The sequence below is a fragment of the Scyliorhinus torazame genome, chromosome 7, assembly GCF_047496885.1.
Source record: "Scyliorhinus torazame isolate Kashiwa2021f chromosome 7, sScyTor2.1, whole genome shotgun sequence".
NCBI classification, from domain to species: Eukaryota; Metazoa; Chordata; class Chondrichthyes; order Carcharhiniformes; family Scyliorhinidae; genus Scyliorhinus; species Scyliorhinus torazame.
The window spans coordinates 2,816,715-2,837,940 of record NC_092713.1 but is presented as its reverse complement, the minus strand read 5'-3'; the positions used below and the strand labels follow the sequence as shown (position 1 = coordinate 2,837,940).

General features: G+C 49.1%; 1 protein-coding gene across 1 annotated transcript in view; it reads left to right on the top strand.

The window, feature by feature from the left end:
• col11a1a (collagen, type XI, alpha 1a) overlaps window positions 1-21,226 on the top strand; it is a 1,142,395-nt gene that overhangs the window by 80,923 nt on the left and 1,040,246 nt on the right. The window contains 3 exon segments of the mRNA XM_072510277.1: window positions 6,376-6,543; window positions 10,962-11,175; window positions 18,074-18,236. Of these exon segments, the coding sequence (XP_072366378.1) occupies window positions 6,376-6,543; window positions 10,962-11,175; window positions 18,074-18,236 (545 nt within the window).

Here is a 21,226-nt window from a genome sequence, read left to right as displayed (position 1 = left end):
TCCGTTTTACCGGCAGCCCGGGGGTTTCCTGCCGGCGTGGGGCTGCCCCACAATGGGAACCCCATTGACCAGCCAGCGAAACGGGAGAAACTCACCCATTATTCAAATGTATAAAATTCTAACAAGGGATGGACAGACTTGGGACGCAGTTTACCGGCCGCACGCTGGCAGAGTCTCGACAGGGCAGTCAGTAAATCCTGCAAGATTCCTGATGGTCGTTACACCTTGTTGAGCTATCCCCAAATCCTGTCCACCTTCTACAAGGCACAAGTCAGCAGTGCGATGGAATACTCTCCACTTGCCTGGGTGAGTGCGGCTCCCAACAACAGCAGCTCAGCACCATCCAGGACAAAGCAGTCCCGCGTGATTGCTCCCCTTCCACAAACATTCACTCCCTCCCCCACCGATGCACAGCGGCAGCCGTGTGTCCTCCATACACCATGCACCTCAGCAACGGACCAAGGCTCTTTTACAGCAGCTTCCTAACCCGTGACCTCTACCACCTAGAAGGACAAGATCAGCGGATGGACGGGACACCTGCAGGTTCCCCTGTAAGACCCACGCCACCCTCATGAGCAATTCGGGCTGGGCTGTAGTTTCTGGGTTAACCAGAGACACCCACACCTCGTGTTGAATTTTAAAACCCTTCCCAAAGCCCAGCTGAGAGATGGAGATCCCTGGCCACAGTGACCTTTGGAGAAGGGGTAAAGGTTATTTGCCGAGTTGCAGACGAGAGGATCGTGTGTAGCAACCTATGGGAAAACGCCCATTGCTGAATTGGCAGCCTGACTTATCGACATCCTGTAATTAAAAAATAAATGCTGGTATTTAAAGTTCATTCACTGAATTTTGCTCCTATTTCTGGAGATTCTATTTTTCCTGCATTTCCCAGAAACACCAGAGCGATTGGGATTGCTTTTTGCCAAGTATTACACACTGTTATCTCAATCTATTAAAAGATAAACTGGTCGTTGAAATTTTATGTGGGAAGTGAGTACAGAATAAGTTTACATGTTCAGGTACTTTTACTATCTGTTGCCCATCCCTAACTGCCCTCGAGAAGGTGATGGTGAGCTGCCTTCTTGAACCGCTCCACGTGGTGTAGGTACCCCCACAGTGCTGTTAGGGAGGGAATCCCAGGATTTGAGATAATCAGCAAGAGTTTTGATGGAGTAAATGAGGAGAAAGTGTTTCAGTGACAGGAGGGAGGGTAACCAGAGGGACACAGATTGAAGAGAATCGGGAAAAGAAGCAGAGGGGGAGATGAGGAGGATGTTTTTTAAACAGCGAGTTGTTGTGAGGCAGAGGGGGAGATGAGGAGGATGTTTTTTACACAGCGAGTTGTTGTGAGGCAGAGGGGGAGATGAGGAGGATGTTTTTTACACAGCGAGTTGTTGTGAGGCAGAGGGGGAGATGAGGAGGATGTTTTTTACCCAGCGAGTTGTTGTGAGGCAGAGGGGGAGATGAGGAGGATGTTTTTTACACAGCGAGTTGCTGTGAGGCAGAGGGGGAGATGAGGAGGATGTTTTTTACACAGCGAGTTGTTGTGAGGCAGAGGGGGAGATGAGGAGGATGTTTTTTACACAGCGAGTTGTTGTGAGGCAGAGGGGGAGATGAGGAGGATGTTTTTTACACAGCGAGTTGTTGTGAGGCAGAGGGGGAGATGAGGATGTTTTTTACCCAGCGAGTTGTTGTGAGGCAGAGGGGGAGATGAGGAGGATGATTTTTACACAGCGAGTTGTTGTGAGGCAGAGGGGGAGATGAGGAGGATGTTTTTTACACAGCGAGTTGTTGTGAGGCAGAGGGGGAGATGAGGAGGATGTTTTTTACCCAGCGAGTTGTTGTGAGGCAGAGGGGGAGATGAGGAGGATGTTTTTTACACAGCGAGTTGTTGTGAGGCAGAGGGGGAGATGAGGAGGATGTTTTTTACCCAGCGAGTTGTTGTGAGGCAGAGGGGGAGATGAGGAGGATGTTTTTTACCCAGCGAGTTGTTGTGAGGCAGAGGGGGAGATGAGGAGGATGTTTTTTACACAGCGAGTTGTTGTGAGGCAGAGGGGGAGATGAGGAGGATGTTTTTTACACAGCGAGTTGTTGTGAGGCAGAGGGGGAGACGAGGAGGATGTTTTTTACACAGCGAGTTGTTGTGGTCTGGAAGGTGCTGCCTGAAAGGGCGGTGGGAGCAGATTCAACAATAACTTTCAAAAGGACATTGGGTAAATAATTGGAAAAGGATAAAGAATTACAGGGCTGTGGGTAAGGGGGCTGGGACTAAATGGAGAGCTCTTTCAAAGAGCCAACATAGGGATGATGGGCAGAATGGCCTCATTCTGTGCAGTACGATTCTCTGATTCTATAGTTACTGAACAACAATGATGATTGTACTTCAAGGTGAGTATTGTCAGGGACTTGCAGAAAATTTGCAGGGGGTAGCCCAGTGGTTAGCACTGTGGCTTCACAGCTCCAGGGTCCCGGGATCGATTCCCGGCCTTGGGTCACTGTCTGTGCGGAGTCTGCACATCCTCCCCGTGTGTGCGTGGGTTTCCTCCGGGTGCTCCGGTTTCCTCCCACAGTCCAAAGATGTGCAGGTTTGGTGGATTGGCCGCGATAAATTGCCCTTAGTGTCCAAAGGTTAGATGGGGTTATGAGGATAGGTTGAGGTGTGTGATTAAGTGCATTCTCTTTCCTCGGGTCGGTGCAAACTCAATGGGCCGAATGGCCTCCTTCTGCACTGTAAATTCTATGAAGTGAGAAATGCCAGAGCCATCTCCTGCACCTCTGAGGCTCATCCAATCGGCTGTGGATCTGCTGGAGTGTCGCTGACATCTCCTCTCTGAATGTCCCGGCCGCTCCCTGTCGTCCCCACCAGCTCCGGGATAACTTTGTCGAGAGGCTCAGCATCAGGCTGGGACTCAGCTGGGTCTTGGGATCCAGCAGCCCTCCGACTGCTGCCTCGCCTGGGGGGGTTCCTGCCTCCGTCTGATGTACATCACCAGCTGTGTGGTGCTCACCAGACTGTGCCCCAGAAGCCTGACCACAACTTTCACCCAGCGAGGTGTGTCTCTGCGCTGGGGGAGGGTGAGGGTGACAGCTGGGAGCTCTCCTCTCCCAGTGAGGTGGGGGGGGTGGGGGTGGGGTGGGGGTGGGGGGTGAGGGGGACAGCTGAGAGCGCTCTTCTCCCAGCGAGGTGTGTCTCTGCGCTGGGGGAGGGTGAGGGTGACAGCTGGGAGCTCTCCTCTCCCAGTGAGGTGGGGGGGGGGGGGGTGGGGGTGGGGTGGGGGTGGGGGGTGAGGGGGACAGCTGAGAGCGCTCTTCTCCCAGCGAGGTGTGTCTCTGCGCTGGGGGAGGGTGAGGGTGACATCTATGCCGTGAATATGATGGTCTCCTGGAAGCTCCCTTGCTCGGTGTTCTCTTGGGAGTCAGGGCAGTGTGGGAGGAGGACCACTCCCGATGGGCCGGCACCATTGGATGGAGATCCTGCGGGATAATGGACACGTGGTCAGTGGGAGGGCTCGGTCAGTGTGTATGGCTTTAACAAGCCACGTGTGACAGGTCACCTGGAAGGGGGCGGATGGGTCCTCACCTCGGTGCCGTATGCCAACCTGTCCTTGGCCACCCTGCGACCTCCAGGGCCTGTTCCTCGTAGGGGGTGAGGACTGTGATGTCTGGCACCCCGCTGCCTGTCTGGGCCCCCTCCCATCAAACAAGAACAAAGAACAAAGAAATGTACAGCACAGGAACAGGCCCTTCGGCCCTCCAAGCCCGTGCCGACCATGCTGCCCGACTAAACTACAATCTTCTACACTCCCTGGGTCCGTATCCCATCCTATTCATGTATTTGTCAAGATGCCCCTTAAATGTCACTATCGTCCCTGCTTCCACCACCTCCTCCGGTAGCGAGTTCCAGGCACCCACTGCCCTCTACCCTCAGTTGTGGGCCAACTTCTCGTGCGGGGGCACAAAGAGGGCATCGTGAGGGGTTGGGGGTGGGGCAGGCGTGAGCATCACTGCTGGACATGGGTGGGCTGGGGCACAGTATGGTGCTGGGTGGGGTGGTGACAGGCACACGGTCATCGGGGAGGGTCCGGTGCAGGTCGTTGATCTCACGGCACCGGCTGCCGGTCGCCATGTTGACGATCCCCGAGCTGATCATCGCTGCCACTCCTCCCAGGTGGCACTGACAGACCTGCGGCTGACCCTCTGAGGTCCCGTCTGGACCTGACCCCGTCCAACAGTCTGACCCGGTCGGTATCCCCGAGCTGTGGGACTGGCTGCGCGGTGACACCGCTGCGAGCTGGGTGGGGTTTGCTCAGGGCGATGGGTTTAATTGCAGCTCAACCTCGTTAGCGGGGAGCAGGCGGTCGTAGCCAATCAGCCGGCAGGACCATCATTTGTGATGTGAAGCCTGTGGGGCCTTGTTAAGCCTGTGGGACCAATGAAGATTGGACACTGATGACGGCTTTGCCGGGAAGCTTGCGGGAGTTCTCCTTACCGCCACACTTCGGAATTTTTCCGTGAAATCGCACACTACCTCTCTGACCAATCTTTTGGTGACACAACATAATGACTCCTTCTGTTCTCAGTTTGTTTGATTGTTGATCTTTGAATTGCACTGAGAGTGTTACTGTGTTCAAGGTGCAGTGCGGACACACATTGTGTCCTTTCTCAGACTATTCCATTCTGAGAGTGTGCTGCATTTCTGTTGCTGGGTCAGAGAAAGTGACCATTCAGTTCCTTCTTCCTTTTTAAGTATTTATTCAATCTCGTGTTGACAGTTACTGTGAATCTTTTTCTAATACAGTTGCTCCCTATTTACTCTGAACTCTTGCTGATTTTGAACCCCTCGATTCAATCTCCTCCGAACCTTCTCTGCTCCAAGGAGAACGATCCCAGCTTCTCCAGTCTCTCCACATTAACTGAAATCCCACATCCCTGCTCCCATTCCAGTAAATCTCCTCCGCACCCTCTCCAAGGCCTCAACATCCTCCCTAAAGTGTGGAGCCCAGAGCTGGGCACAATCCCACAGCTGGGGTCGAACAGTGATGTGCCGGGGGGCGGGGGGGGGGGGGGGGGGGGGGGTGCCGGGGGGGTTGGGGGGGGGGGGCGGGGGGGGGGGGGGGGGGGGGGATGATGGAATTAATTTCAATGGAGACATGCAGCTGACCTCAGCTTTCTCGGCTGGTCTCTCGACCTTCAAAGGTTCAAGTCAGTACGCAGCTTGTTTTTATGTCCAGGACCTCCTTTAATATTGTGCTATTTATTTTATATCTCCTCTATCTTCCTCCCGAAATTTAGCCCACCCACTTCTCTGTTAAAGTGCGTGGGCCAGTTGTCACCCCGGCTGCATCAGACTCGTCACATGCTGAAGGTTTTTACTACCATTTCAGCCCAAATGTTGTCATCTGAAATTTAAGAATGATGTGGCGATGACGGCGTTGGACTGGGGTGGGCACAGTTTTACAACACCAGGTTAAAGTCCAAGGTTGGGCCAGCACAGTGGTTAGCACAATTGCTTCACAGCTCCAGGGTCCCAGGTTCGATTCCGGCTTGGGTCACTGTCTGTGCGGAGTCTGCACGTTCTCCCCGTGTGTGCGTGGGTTTCCTCCGGGTGCTCCGGTTTCCTCCCACAGTCCAAAGATGTGCAGGTTAGGTGGATTGGCCGTGATAAATTGCCCTTAGTGTCCAAACATGTTAGATGGGATTACTGCGTTACGGGGATAGGGTGGAGGCTGGGCCTGAGTAGGGTTCTCTTTCCAAGAGCCAGTGTAGACTCGATGGGCCGAATGGCCTTCAGCATAGTAAATTCTATTATTCTATGAAGTTTTTATGGAATCAATAGCTTTCGGAGCATAGCTCCTTCATGAATTCAAAGAAACCGGTTGGATTTTAACCTGGTGTAAGACATCTTACTGAAAATTAAAAACAATTCTGTGTTTGCAAGTCTGGAGCATGAAGGTATATCAGAAAAGCAGGTCCTCCATATCCCCCAGTGTAATCCTCTCTAACATCTGAAAAATTACAGTTTCGTGTTCCATTACACACACTCAGAGTAAGTCTGCTGGTGAGTGGAAACACATGCCTTCAAAGTGGAACTTACCTATGGGCACCCGGCTTATAATTATCCCTCAGTCAACATTGCAAGGACAGATTATGTGGCCATGGTCACATTGCAGTTAGCAGAATCGCCCTGTTCGAAAGCTGGTTGCTGTGTTTCCTACATTACAAACATGATTACAATTCCAAAGTATTTAATTGGCTGTGAAGTTTTTGGGATGTCCTGAAATAGACAAAGACTCTGGATATTAAAGTCTTTTTAGCTCTTTTACCATCCGACTGCTGTTTGATTAATAACCCTCTCTCCTCCGCCTCCATTCACAGCTGAACCTGTTGATGTCCTTCGAGCATTAGAATTTCACAATTTTCCAGAGGGAATTGTTAAGACGCCTGGATACTGCAAGAACAGGAGGAACACACAGGGGGCGGATGTGGCGTACAGAGTGACCAAGCGAGCTCAGATCAGTGCTCCAACCAAGCAATTATATCCAGGTATGTCACAGCAGACAGAGTGAGCAGCACTGGAGAGGAGATGAGGGAATGAAAGTGGTGGAATTACGGTGCAGAGCTATGTGCAAACAGAGACTCTGACATGGAAGGGGAGGCGGCAGGCGGTGGTACACTGGGGTACAATCACAGGGAGGGGGGGGGGAACAGGTTAGCATGAGGAGTCTGGCGAATGGCCCACAAACTGCTGGGGACACAGCCACAGCCGATCTCAGCAAAATATTATAATTACTGGCCTGTCCCTGGAGAACAGACGTAATCCTGTTAGATCACGAGCTGCAATCAGCTATATGATTTTTAACATTTGAATATCCCTGAAGCTCACTCAGTCAATCTCAGTACTGAGGGAGTGCTGCACTGTCAGAGGGTCAGTACTGAGGGAGTGCCGCACTGTCAGAGGGTCAGTACTGAGGGAGTGCTGCACTGTCAGAGGGTCAGTACTGAGGGAGTGCCGCACTGTCAGAGGGTCAGTACTGAGGGAGTGCTGCACTGTCAGAGGGTCAGTACTGAGGGAGTGCCGCACTGTCAGAGGGTCAGTACTGAGGGAGTGCTGCACTGTCAGAGGGTCAGTACTGAGGGACTGCCGCACTGTCAGAGGGTCAGTACTGAGGGAGTGCTGCACTGTCAGAGGGTCAGTACTGAGGGAGTGCCGCACTGTCAGAGGGTCAGTACTGAGGGAGTGCCGCACTGTCAGAGGGTCAGTACTGAGGGAGTGCTGCACTGTCAGAGGGTCAGCACTGAGGGAATGCCGCACTGTCAGAGAGTCAGTACTGAGGGAGTGCTGCACTGTCAGAGGGTCAGTACTGAGGGAGTGCTGCACTGTCAGAGGGTCAGTACTGAGGGAGTGCCGCACTGTCAGAGGGCCAGTACTGAGGGAGTGCCGCACTGTCGGAGGGTCAGTACTGAGGGAGTGCTACACTGTCAGAGGGTCAGTACTGAGGGAGTGCCGCACTGTCAGAGGGTCAGTACTGAGGGAGTGCTGCACTGTCAGAGGGTCAGTACTGAGGGAGTGCTGCACTGTCAGAGGGTCAGTACTGAAGGAGTGCTGCACTGTCAGAGGGTCAGTACTGAGGGAGTGCCGCACTGTCAGAGGGTCAGTACTGAGGGAGTGCCGCACTGTCAGAGGGTCAGTATTGAGGGAGTGCCGCACTGTCAGAGGGTCAGTACTGAGGGAGTGCCGCACTGTCAGAGAGTCAGTACTGAGGGAGTGCCGCACTGTCAGAGGGTCAGTACTGAGGGAGTGCTGCACTGTCAGAGGGTCAGTACTGAGGGAGTGCCGCACTGTCAGAGGGTCAGTACTGAGGGAGTGCCGCACTGTCAGAGGGTCAGTACTGAGGGAGTGCCGCACTGTCAGAGGGTCAGTACTGAGGGAGTGCTGCACTGTCAGAGGGTCAGTACTGAGGGAGTGCCGCACTGTCAGAGGGCCAGTACTGAGGGAGTGCCGCACTGTCAGAGGGTCAGTACTGAGGGAGTGCTACACCGTCAGAGGGTCAGTACTGAGGGAGTGCTGCGCTGTCAGAGGGTCAGTACTGAGGGAGTGCTGCACTGTCAGAGGGTCAGTACTGAAGGAGTGCTGCACTGTCAGAGGGTCAGTACTGAGGGAATGCCGCACTGCCAGAGGGTCAGTACTGAGGGAGTGCCGCACTGTCAGAGGGTCAGTACTGAGGGAGTGCTGCACTGTCAGAGATCAGCACTGAGGGAGTGCCGCACTGTCAGAGAGTCAGTACTGAGGGAGTGCCGCACTGTCAGAGGGTCAGTACTGAGGGAGTGCTGCACTGTCAGAGGGTCAATACTGAGGGAGTGCCGCACTGTCAGAGGGCCAGTACTGAGGGAGTGTCGCACTGTCGGAGGGTCAGTACTGAGGGAGTGCTACACTGTCAGAGGGTCAGTACTGAGGGAGTGCCGCACTGTCAGAGGATCAGTACTGAGGGAGTGCGGCACTGTCAGAGGGTCAGTACTGAGGGAGTGCCGCACTGTCAGAGGGTCAGCACTGAGGGAGTGCCGCACTGTCAGAGGGTCAGTACTGAGGGAGTGCTGCACTGTCAGAGGGTCAGTACTGAGGGAGTGCCGCAGTGTCAGAGGGTCAGTACTGAGGGAGTGCCGCACTGTCACAGGGTCAGTACTGAGGGAGTGCTGCACTGTCAAAGGATCACTACTGAGGGTGTGCTGCACTGTCAGAGGGTCAGTACTGAGGGAGTGCCGCACTGTCAGAGGGTCAGCACTGAGGGAGTGCTGCACTATAAAAGGATCACTACTGAGGGAGTGCCGCACTGTCAGAGGGTGAGTACTGAGGGAGTGCCGCACTGTCAGAGGGTCAGTACTGAGGGAGTGCCGCACTGTCAGAGGGTTAGTACTGAGGGAGTGCCGCACTGTCAGATGGCCAGTACTGAGGGAGTGCTGCGCTGTCAGAATGTCAGTACTGACGGAGTGCCGCACTGTCAGAGGGTCAGTACTGAGGGAGTGCCGCACAGTCAGAGGGTCAGTACTGAGGGAGTGCTGCACTGTCACAGGATCAGTACTGAGGGAGTGCTGCACTGTCAGAGGGTCAGTACTGAGGGAGTGCTGCACTGTCAGAGGGTCAGTACTGAGGGAGTGCCGCACTGTCAGAGGGTCAGTACTGAGGGAGTGCCGCACTGTCAGAGGGTTAGTACTGAGGGAGTGCCGCACAGTCAGAGGGTCAGTACTGAGGGAGTGCTGCGCTGTCAGAGGGTCAGTTCTGAGGGAGTGCCGCACTGTCAGAGGGTCAGTACTGAGGGAGTGCCGCACAGTCAGAGGGTCAGTACTGAGGGAGTGCCGCACAGTCAGAGGGCCAGTACTGAGGGAGTGCCACACTGTCAGAAGGTCAGTACTGAGGGAGTGCTGCACTGTCAGAGGGTCAGTACTGAGGGAGTGCTGCACTGTCAGTGGGTCAGTTCTGAGGGAGTGCCGCACTGTCAGAGGGTCAGTACTGGGGGAGTGCCGCACTGTCAGAGGGTCAGTACTGAGTGAGTGCTGCACTGTCAGAGGGTCAGTACTGAGGGGGTGCTGCACTGTCAGAGGGTCAGTACTGAGGGAGTGCTGCACTGTCAAAGGGTCAGTACTGAGGGAGTGCCGCACTGTCAGAGGGTCAGTACTGAGGGAGTGCCGCACTGTCAGAGGGTAAGTACTGAGGGGGTGCTGCACTGTCAGAGGGTCAGTACTGAGGGAGTGCTGCACTGTCAGAGGGTCAGTACTGAGGGACTGCTGCACTGTCAGAGGGTCAGTAGTGAGGGAGTGCTGCACTGTCAGAGGGTCAGTACTGAGGGAGTGCCTCACTGTCAAAGGGTCAGTACTGAGGGAGTGCCGCACTGTCAGAGGGTCAGTACTGAGGGAGTGCCGCACTGTCAGAGGGTAAGTACTGAGGGGGTGCTGCACTGTCAGAGGGTCAGTACTGAGGGAGTGCTGCACTGTCAGAGGGTCAGTACTGAGGGAGTGCCGCCCTGTCAGAGGGTCAGTACTGAGGGAGTGCTGCACTGTCAGAGGGTCAGTACTGAGGGAGTGCTGCACTGTCAGAGGGTCAGTACTGAGGGAGTGCCGCACTGTCAGAGGGTAAGTACTGAGGGGGTGCTGCACTGTCAGAGGGTCAGTACTGAGGGAGTGCTGCACTGTCAGAGGGTCAGTACTGAGGGACTGCTGCACTGTCAGAGGGTCAGTAGTGAGGGAGTGCTGCACTGTCAGAGGGTCAGTACTGAGGGAGTGCCGCACTGTCAGTGGGTCAGTACTGAGGGAGTGCTGCACTGTCAGAGGGTCAGTACTGAGGGAGTGCCGCACTGTCAGAGGGTCAGTACTGAGGGAGTGCTGCACTGTCAGAGGGTCAGTACTGAGGGAGTGCCGCACTGTCAGAGGGTCAGTACTGAGGGAGTGCCGCACTGTCAGTGGGTCAGTACTGAGGGAGTGCTGCACTGTCAGAGGTTCAGTACTGAGGGAGTGCCGCACTGTCAGAGGGTCAGTACTGAGGGAGTGCTGCACTGTCAGAGGGTCAGTACTGAGGGAGTGCTGCACTGTCAGAGGGTCAGTACTGAGGGATTGCTGCACTGTCAGAGGGTCAGTTCTGAGGAAGTGCTGCACTGTCAGAGGGTCAGATGTGACGTTAAATCAATGCCTTTCACTTCTCTGTATGGGCAGTATTTGGAAGAGGACGATTATGCTTCTACCCAATGTTCTGTGACCAGTGTTCATCCCTCCATCATCTTTACTAAAGCAGTTTATCCAATAATTGTCTCTGTTTGATTCCTCTGAGCACTAAGTGGTGCTGCATTCCTCCCATTATCGATTACACTTCAATTCATGTGTTATTTGTTCTGAACTGGTTTGGGCGGTGTTGAGTTACTGGCAGGTGATATATATATGCAGGTCTTTCACTGGCTCTTCCCTTCTGCCCACAGGTGGCCAGTTCCCAAGGGATTTCTCCATTTTAGTTACATTAAAAGCAAAGAGAAGCACGCAGGCATTCCTGCTTTCTGTTTACAATGAACAAGGAGTGCAGCAGATGGGAGTGGAGGTCGGCAGGTCTCCCGTTTTCCTGTACGAGGATCAGAATGGTCGCCCGCCACCTGAGGATTATCCCATATTCACAACAACTAACCTGGCTGACAATAAGTGAGTGGGAAAGGAGCGGACATCAACAAAGCTCACATTTCATCCAATGTTTAATGTTTACATGCTGTCTTGGAGAGGGTGCGGAGGAGATTTCCTGGAATGGGAGCAGGGATGTGGGATTTCACTTAATGTGCAGAGACTGGAGAACCTGGGATTGTTACTAATCCAGTAATATAACCTCTAATCTCCTGTCTCTCCCTGGATTACTAATCCAGTAATATAACCTCAAATCTCCTGTCTTTCCCTGGATTACTAATCCAGTAATATAATCTCTACACTCCTGTCTCTCCCTGGATTACTAATCCAGTAATATAACCTCAAATCTCCTGTCTCTCCCTGGATTACTAATCCAGTAATATAACCTCTACACTCCTGTCTCTCCCTGGATTACTAATCCAGTAATATAATCTCTACACTCCTGTCTCTCCCTGGATTACTAATCCAGTAATATAACCTCTACACTCCTGTATCCCCTGGATTACTAATCCAGTAATATAACCTCTACACTCCTGTCTCTCCCTGGATTACTAATCCAGTAATATAACCTCTAAACTCCTGTATCCCCTGGATTACTAATCCAGTAATATAACCTCAAATCTCCTGTCTCTCCCTGGATTACTAATCCAGTAATATAACCTCTACACTCCTATATCCCCTGGATTACTAATCCAGTAATGTAACCTCTACACTCCTGTCTCTCCTGGATTACTAATCCAGTAATATAACCTCTACACTCCTGTATCCCCTGGATTACTAATCCAGTAATATAACCTCTACACTCCTGTATCCCCTGGATTACTAATCCAGTAATGTAACCTCTACACTCCTGTCTCTCCTGGATTACTAATCCAGTAATATAACCTCCACACTCCTGTCTCTCCCTGGATTACTAATCCAGGAATATAACCTCTACACTCCTGCATCACCCTGGATTACTAATCCAGTAATATAACCTCTACACTCCTGTCTCTCCCTGGATTACTAATCCAGGAATATAACCTCTACACTCCTATATCACCCTGGATTACTAATCCAGTAATATAACCTGTACACTCCTGTATCTACCTGGATTACTGATCCAGTAATATAACTTCTACACTCCTGTATCTCCCTGGATTACTAATCCAGTAATATAACCTCTACACTCCTGTCTCTCCTGGATTACTAATCCAGTAATATAACGTCTACTCTCCTGTATCTCCCTGGATTACTGATCCAGTAATATAACCTCTACACTCCTGTATCTCCCTGGATTACTAATCCAGTAATATAACCTCTACACTCCTGTCTCTCCCTGGATTACTGATCCAGGAATATAACCTCTACACTCCTGTCTCTCCCTGGATTACTAATCCAGGAATATAACCTCTACACTCCTGTATCACCCTGGATTACTAATCCAGTAATATAAACTCTACCATCCTGTATCACCCGGGATTACTAATCCATTAATATAACCTCGACACTCCTGTATCTCCCTGGATTACTAATCCAGTAATATAACCTCTACACTCCTGTACCACCCTGGATTACTGATCCGGTAATATAACCTCTACACTCCTGTATCCCCTGGATTACTAATCCAGTAATATAACCTCTACACTCCTGTACCACCCTGGATTACTGATCCGGTAATATAACCTCTACACTCCTGTATCTGCCTGGATTACTAATCCAGTAATATAACCTCTACACTCCTGTCTCTCCTGGATTACTAATCCAGTAATATAACCTCTACACTCCTGTATCACCCTGGAATACTAATCCAGTAATATAACCTCTACACTCCTGTATCACCCGGGATTACTAATCCAGTAATATAACCTCGACACTCCTGTATCTCCCTGGATTACTAATCCAGTAATATAACCTCTACACTCCTGTATCTGCCTGGATTACTAATCCAGTAATATAACCTCTACACTCCTGTCTCTCCTGGATTACTAATCCAGTAATATAACCTCTCCACTCCTGTATCACCCTGGATTACTAATCCAGTAATATAACCTCTACACTCCTGTCTCTCCCTGTATTACGAATGCAGTAATATAACCTCTACACTCCTGTATCACCCTGGATTACTAATCCAGTAATATAACCTCTACACTCCTGTCTCTCCCGGATCACTAATCCAGTAATATAACCTCTACACTCCTGTCTCTCCTGGATTACTAATCCAGTAATATAACCTCCACACTCCTGTATCCCCTGGATTACTAATCCAGTAATATAACCTCTACACTCCTGTATCACCCTGGATTACTAATCCAGTAATATAACCTCTACACTCCTGTATCTGCCTGGATTACTAATCCAGTAATATAACCTCTACACTCCTGTCTCTCCTGGATTACTAATCCAGTAATATAACCTCTACACTCCTGTATCACCCTGGATTACTAATCCAGTAATATAACCTCTACACTCCTGTCTCTCCCTGGATTACGAATCCAGTAATATAACCTCTACACTCCTGTCTCTCCCGGATCACTAATCCAGTAATATAACCTCTACACTCCTGTCTCTCCTGGATTACTAATCCAGTAATATAACCTCTACACTCCTGTATCACCCTGGATTACAAATCCAGTAATATAACCTCTACACTCCTGTCTCTCCTGGATTACTAATCCAGTAATATAACCTCTACACTACTGCATCACCCTGGATTACTAATCCAGTAATATAACCTCTACACTCCTGTATCACCCTGGATTACTGCTCCAGTAATATAACCTCTACACTCCTGTATCACCCTGGATTACTAATCCAGTAATATAACCTCTACACTCCTGTATCACCCTGGATTACTAATCCAGTAATATAACCTCTACACTCCTGTACCCCTGGATTACTAATCCAGCAATATAACCTCTACACTCATGTCTCTCCTGGATTGCTAATCCAGTAATCTCACCTCTACACACCTGAATCACCCTGGAGTACTGCTCCAGTAATATAACCTCTACACACCTGTATCACCCTGGATTACTGCTCCAGTAATATAACCTCTACACTCCTGTCTCTCCCGGATTACTAATCCAGTAATATAACCTCTACACTCCTGTATCACCCGGGATTACTAATCCAGTAATATAACCTCTTACCTCCTGTCTCTCCTGGATTACTAATCCAGTAATGTAACCTCTACACTCCTGTATCACCCTGGATTACTAATCCAGTAATATAACCTCTACACTCCTGTATCACCCTGGATTACTAATCCAGTAATATGACCTCTACACTCCTGTATCACCCTGGATTACTGATCCAGTAATATAACCTCAACACTCCTGTCTCTCCTGGATTACTGATCCAGTAATATAACCTCTACACTCCTGTCTCTCCTGGATTACTAATCCAGTAATATAACCTCTACACTCCTGTATCACCCTGGATTACTAATCCAGTAATATAACCTCTACACTCCTGTATCACCCTGGATTACTAATCCAGTAATATAACCTCTACTCTCCTGTATCACCCTGGACTACTGATCCGATAATATAAACTCTACACTCCTGTATCACCCTGGACTACTGATCCAATAATATAACCTCTACACTCCTGTATCACCCTGGATTACTAATCCAGTAATATAAACTCTACACTCCTGTATCACCCTGGACTACTGATCCGATAATATAAACTCTACACTCCTGTATCACCCTGGACTACTGATCCGATAATATAAACTCTACACTCCTGTATCACCCTGGATTACTAATCCAGTAATATAACCTCTACACTCCTGTCTCTCCTGGATTACTAATCCAGTAATATAACCTCTACACTCCTGTCTCTCCCTGGACTACTGATCCAGTAATATAACCTCAAATCTCCTGTATCCCCTGAATTACTAATCGAGTAATATAACCGCTACACTCCTGTATCACCCTGGATTACAAATCCAGTAATGTAACCTCTACACTCCTGTCTCTCCCTGGATTACTAATCCAGTAATATAACCTCAAATCTCCTGTCTCTCCCTGGATTACTAATCCAGTAATATAACCTCTACACTCCTGTATCACCCTGGATTACTAATCCAGTAATATAACCTCTACACTCCTGTCTCTCCTGGATTACTAATCCAGTAATATAACCTCTACACTCCTGTCTCTCCCTGGATTACTAATCCAGTAATATAACCTCTACACTCCTGTATCCCCTGAATTACTAATCCAGTAATATAACCTCTGCACTCCTGTATCACCCTGGATTACAAATCCAGTAATGTAACCTCTACACTCCTGTATCACCCTGGATTACTAATCCAGTAATATAACCTCTACACTCCTGTATCACCCTGGATTACTGATCCAGTAATATAACCTCTACACTCCTGTCTCTCCCGGATCACTAATCCAGTAATATAACCTCTACACTCCTGTATCAACCTGGATTACTAATCCAGTAATATAACCTCTACACTCCTGTATCACCCTGGATTACTAATCCAGTAATATACCCTCTACACTTCTGTATCCCCTGGATTACTAATCCAGTAATATAACCTCTGCACTCCTGTATCTCCCTGGATTACTAATCCAGCAATATAACCTCTACACTCCTGTATCACCCTGGATTACTGCTCCAGTAATATAACCTCTACACTCCTGTATCACCCTGGATTACTGATCCAGTAATATAACCTCTACACTCCTGTATCACCCTGGATTACTAATCCAGTAATATAACCTCTACACTACTGTATCACCCTGGATTACTAATCCAGTAATATAACCTCTACACTCCTGTATCACCCTGGACTACTGATCCGATAATATAAACTCTACACTCCTGTATCACCCTGGATTACTAATCCAGTAATATAACCTCTACACTCCTGTCTCTCCTGGATTACTAATCCAGTAATATAACCTCTACACTCCTGTCTCTCCCTGGACTACTGATCCAGTAATATAACCTCTATACTCCTGTATCCCCTGAATTACTAATCCAGTAATATAACCTCTACACTCCTGTATCACCCTGGATTACTAATCCAGTAATATAACCTCTACACTCCTGTATCACCCTGGATTACTAATCCAGTAATATACCCTCTACACTCCTGTATCCCCTGGATTACTAATCCAGTAATATAACCTCTACACTCCTGTATCTCCCTGGATTACTAATCCAGTAATATAACCTCTACACTCCTGTATCACCCTGGATTACTGCTCCAGTAATATAACCTCTACACTCCTGTATCACCCTGGATTACTGATCCAGTAATATAACCTCTACACTCCTGTATCACCCTGGATTACTAATCCAGTAATATAACCTCTACACTACTGTATCACCCTGGATTACTAATCCAGTAATATAACCTCTACACTCCTGTCTCTCCCGGATTACTAATCCAGTAATATAACCTCTACACTCCTGTATCTCCCTGGATTACTAATCCAGTAATATAACCTCTACACTCCTGTATCACCCTGGATTACTGATCCGGTAATATAACCTCTACACTCCTGTATCACCCTGGATTACTAATCCAGTAATATAACCTCTACACTCCTGTATCTCCCTGGATTACTAATCCAGTAATATAACCTCTACACTCCTGTATCACCCTGGATTACTGATCCGGTAATATAACCTCTACACTCCTGTCTCTCCCGGATTACTAATCATCAAGAAGAAACATCATACAAGAAAATAGCTTCCAGTTACCCATTCAACAATGCTTAACAGTGAGAATCATACACGCTGACTACTAACTGCTATCGTTTCTTCCCATTCAAGCAAAACCGATCTCAGATCAAAATCCACTTTGAAAATACAATTAGCCAGCCCAGGAATACTTGCAATAAGGAGATGTCTTGGATAAAGTGCTTTGAGAGAGAGATCCTTGAGCAACCAGCTTGCAAATCCATGCCTGTTTCAACTACTGTTTAACCTGTCGGATATTTCAGAAAGTGCTGGCCTGTTCACAGACAAATCTTTCATTGAATTGAACCTGAACATCTGACTGCGTCAGCTGCTGGTCCCTCCCACGAACTACATCATCTTAGTAAACACAATGGGCATGATTCTCCGTTTCAGAAAGTAAGGTCTGGATTCTCCGATTTTGTGGCTATGCCCAGAGGAGACGTCCGGTCCACGACCAAAACGTCGGTGTCGCCCCCGCAATGATGTTCCGCCCAGTGGTTTTTTCCCTGCCGATAGGGATGCAGAATGGCCGGGTCCGTGGCCGTTCATGCGGACGTCATTTTGAGGGGGTGGAGCATCGCAAAAGCGGCACCGCCCCCGATATCCATGCCAGGGGGTATTCTCTGGCCGATTGCCGAACGCTATTTTGGCGTCAAAGGTCGGAGAATCCCCCCACCATATCTGAAATTCCTGCATTCATCACCTTATTCACACACATACTGGTGGGAAACTAGTTTTTCCAATCAGAAACTCAACAGAAGTAAACCATAAATAGATGATTAAGATCAACCTAAACATTTCCCAACATTGAGGGGAGGTAGATATAGGACAGATGTCCGAGGTAGGTTCTTTACTCAGAGAGTAGTAAGGGTGTGGAATGCCCTGCCTGCAACAGTAGTGGACTCGCCAACACTAAGGGCATTCAAATGGTCATTGGATAGACATATGGACGATAAGGGAATAGTGTAGATGGCTTTAGAGTGGTTTCACAGTTCGGCGCAACATCGAGGGCCGAAGGGCCTGTACTGCGCTGTAATGTTCTATTAACATCTCCTTGTAACGGATATCCCTCACATCCCTGGTAAATCTCTCCAGGACCCGAGGCATGTCATCGTTGTGTGAGGAGCTGTGCAGAGATTTATCAAGTACGCGTGTAACTTTCTGAGCCTAGTCTGTGCGAGTGAAGTGATTACGTCGTAACAATGTTTTTGGATGTTGTGTTTTACAGGTGGCACCGTGTGGCCATTAGTGTTCACAAGAAGAATGTGACAATGATTGTCGATTGCAAAAAGAAAATTTCCAAAGCTCTTCCACGAAGTAACAACCCTGTGGTGGATACCAATGGCATTGTGGTGTTCGGTACACGGATTCTGGATGAAGAAGTTTATGAGGCAAGAGCTTTTTAAAATCATTGGCCAGTGAAACATTTCTAAATCACATTTACTTGTTTTCTTCACATCTTTAACCTATTAAAACGGCAAAGTTACTTCACAGAACACAAAAGACACTCAGCGGGATTCTCCGTCAACGGGATTCTCCGTTACGCCAGCAGCGCACCCACGCCCACAGGATTCTGGGCAGCGTTGGGTGGCCACAATGGGAAATCCTGTTGGCAGGTGCCGCAAATGCCGGTGAGGGTGAGCCGTCCGGGAAAACAAGGCTGGCAGACTGGAGAATCCCGCTCACAATATTGACACCAAGCCAAATAAGGAGATATTTGGACATCTGGCAAAAGGTTTGGTTAAGAGAGTACAGAGAGGGAGGGAGGTGGAGGAGTTAAGGGAGGACAGAGATGGAGGGAGGTGGAGGAATTTACTGAGGGAATTCCAAGGCTTAGGGCTCAGGCAGCAGAAGGATTGACTGCCAATGACAGGGCAATTAAAATGAGTGATCCTCGAGAGGCTGAAATTGGAGAGGCTCAAGGGGGTCTTGGGGAATTGGAGGGACTGAGAGAGCTTGGTGATTTGGAGGTGTTCAGAGAGATCTTGGGGATTAGAGAGGCTCATGGAGATCTTGGGAAATTGGAGGGACTGAGCGAGATCTTGGTGAATTGGAAGGTCAGTGTTCTTGGGGAATTGGAGAGGCTCAGAGAGATCTTAGTGAATTGGAGGGATCAGAAATCTTGGGGAATTGGAGAGACTGAGCGAGATCTCGATGAATTGGAGGGTCAGTGTTCTTGGGGAATTGGAGAGGCTCAGAGAGATCTTAGTGAATTGGAGGGATCAGAAATCTTGGGGAATTGGAGGGACTGAGTGATATCTTGGGAATTGGAGAGACTGAGTGAGGTCTTGGTGAATTGGAGGGATCAGAAATCTTGGGGAATTGGAGGGGCTCAGAGAGACTTTGTTGACTTTGGGTAGGGTGCTCTTTCCAAGAGCCGGTGCAGACTCAATGGGCCGAATGGCCTCCTTCTGCACTGTAAATTCAATGATAATCTATGATTAATCTAGGACAAAGGTTCGGTACAACATTGTGTGCCGAAGGGCCTGTTCTGTGCTGTATTTTTTCTATGTTCTATGTTTCTATCTTGGGGATTGGAGAGACTCAGAGATCTTGTTGAATTGTAGGAATCAGAGAAATCTTGGGGAATTGGAGGGGTTCAGAAAGATCTTGGGGAATTGGAAGGATCAGAAATCTTGATGAATTGGAGAGACTGAGAGATCTTGGGGAATTGGAGAGACTGAGAGAGATCTTGGGGATTATAGAGACTGAGAGAGATCTTGTGGAATTGGAGGGGTTCAGAGAGATCTTCGGGAATTGGAGCTGTTTAGAGAGATCTTGGTGAATTGGAGAGACTGAGAGAGATCTTGAGGAGTTGGAGAGACAGAGAGATCTTGGTGAATTGGAAGGGTCAGAGAGATCTTGGGGAATTGGAGAGGCTCAGAGAGATCTTGGTGAATTGGAGAGACTGAGAGAGATCTTGGGAATTGGAGGGACTGAGAGATCTTGAGGATTTTGAGAGACTGAGAGAGATCTTGGGGATTGGAGAGCCTCAGAGAGACCTTGGTGAATTGGAGGGACTGAGTGAGGTCTTGAGGATCTGGAGAGACTGAGAGAGATCTTGAGGATTTAGAGGGGTTCAGAGAGATCTTGGGAATTGGAGTGGCTCAGAGAGATCTTAGGGATTATAGAGACTGAGAGGGATCTTGTGGAATTGGAGGAGTTCAGAGAGATCTTGGGGAATTGGAGCTGTTCAGAGAGATTTTGGTGAATTGGAGAGACTGAGAGAGATCTTGGGGAATTGGAGGGGTTCAGAGAGATCTTGGGGATTATAGAGACCGAGAGGGATCTTGTGGAATTGGAGGGGTTCAGAGAGATCTTGGGGAATTGGAGGGACTGAGAGAGATCTTGGGGATTACAGAGACTGAGAGGGATCTTGTGGAATTGGAGGGGTTCAGAGAGATCTTGGGGAATTGGAGGGACGAGAGAGATCTTGGGAATTGGAGGATTGAGAGATCTTGAGGATTTGGAGAGACAGAGAGATCTTGGGGATTGGAGAGGCTCAGGGAGATCTTAGTGAATTGGAGGGACTGAGCGAGATTGTGGGAATTGGAGAGGCTCAGAGAGATCTTGGTGAATTGGAGGTGTCCGAGATCTTGGGGAATTGGAGGGACTGAGCGAGATCTTGGGAATTGGAGAGGCTCAGAGAGATCTTGGTGAATTGGAGAGACTCAGAGAGATCTTGGTGAATTGGGGGGACTGAGAGAGATCTTGGGGAATTGGAGGGACTGAGCGAGATAGAACATAGAACGATACAGCACATTACAGGCCCTTAGGCCCACAATGTTGCACCGACATGGCAAGTCAAAAAACAAACATTGTGAATTGGAGAGGCTCAGAGAGATTTGGGGAATTGGAGGGACTGAGCGAGATCTTGTGAATTGGAGGGGCTCAGAGAGAGTTGGGGAATTGGAGGGGTTCAGAGAGATCTTGTGAATTGGAGGGGCTCAGAGAGAGTTGGGGAATTGGAGGGGTTCAGAGAGATCTTGGGGAATTGCAGAGCTCAGGATGTTACGTAGATAGCAAGGGTCTGAGTGTAGGTTTTTCGTCCCCAGTGTATTGATTTCAGATTGATTTTGTACAGTCCTAGTCGATGTTGATCTGAGAGAGGAATGTTTTACATAACACCGTTTATTCTCAAGAAGCAACTGTGAAGAATTGAGCTAGTATATAAACTTGTCGCTGAAACTCTGTCATTCTTTTCTCCAAATGCTTCTTTCTTTATATATTAATTTGGGGATATGAGTATCTCTGTGTAGTGCAGCTGTGTCCATGAGGAGGCGGTGTTGAGCCACCTCCTTAACCACAACAGTCATTGTTTTGATGATATTCCTGGTATAGGTCAGTGTTTCATACAACTGAGGGGCAATTTGAGAGCTGG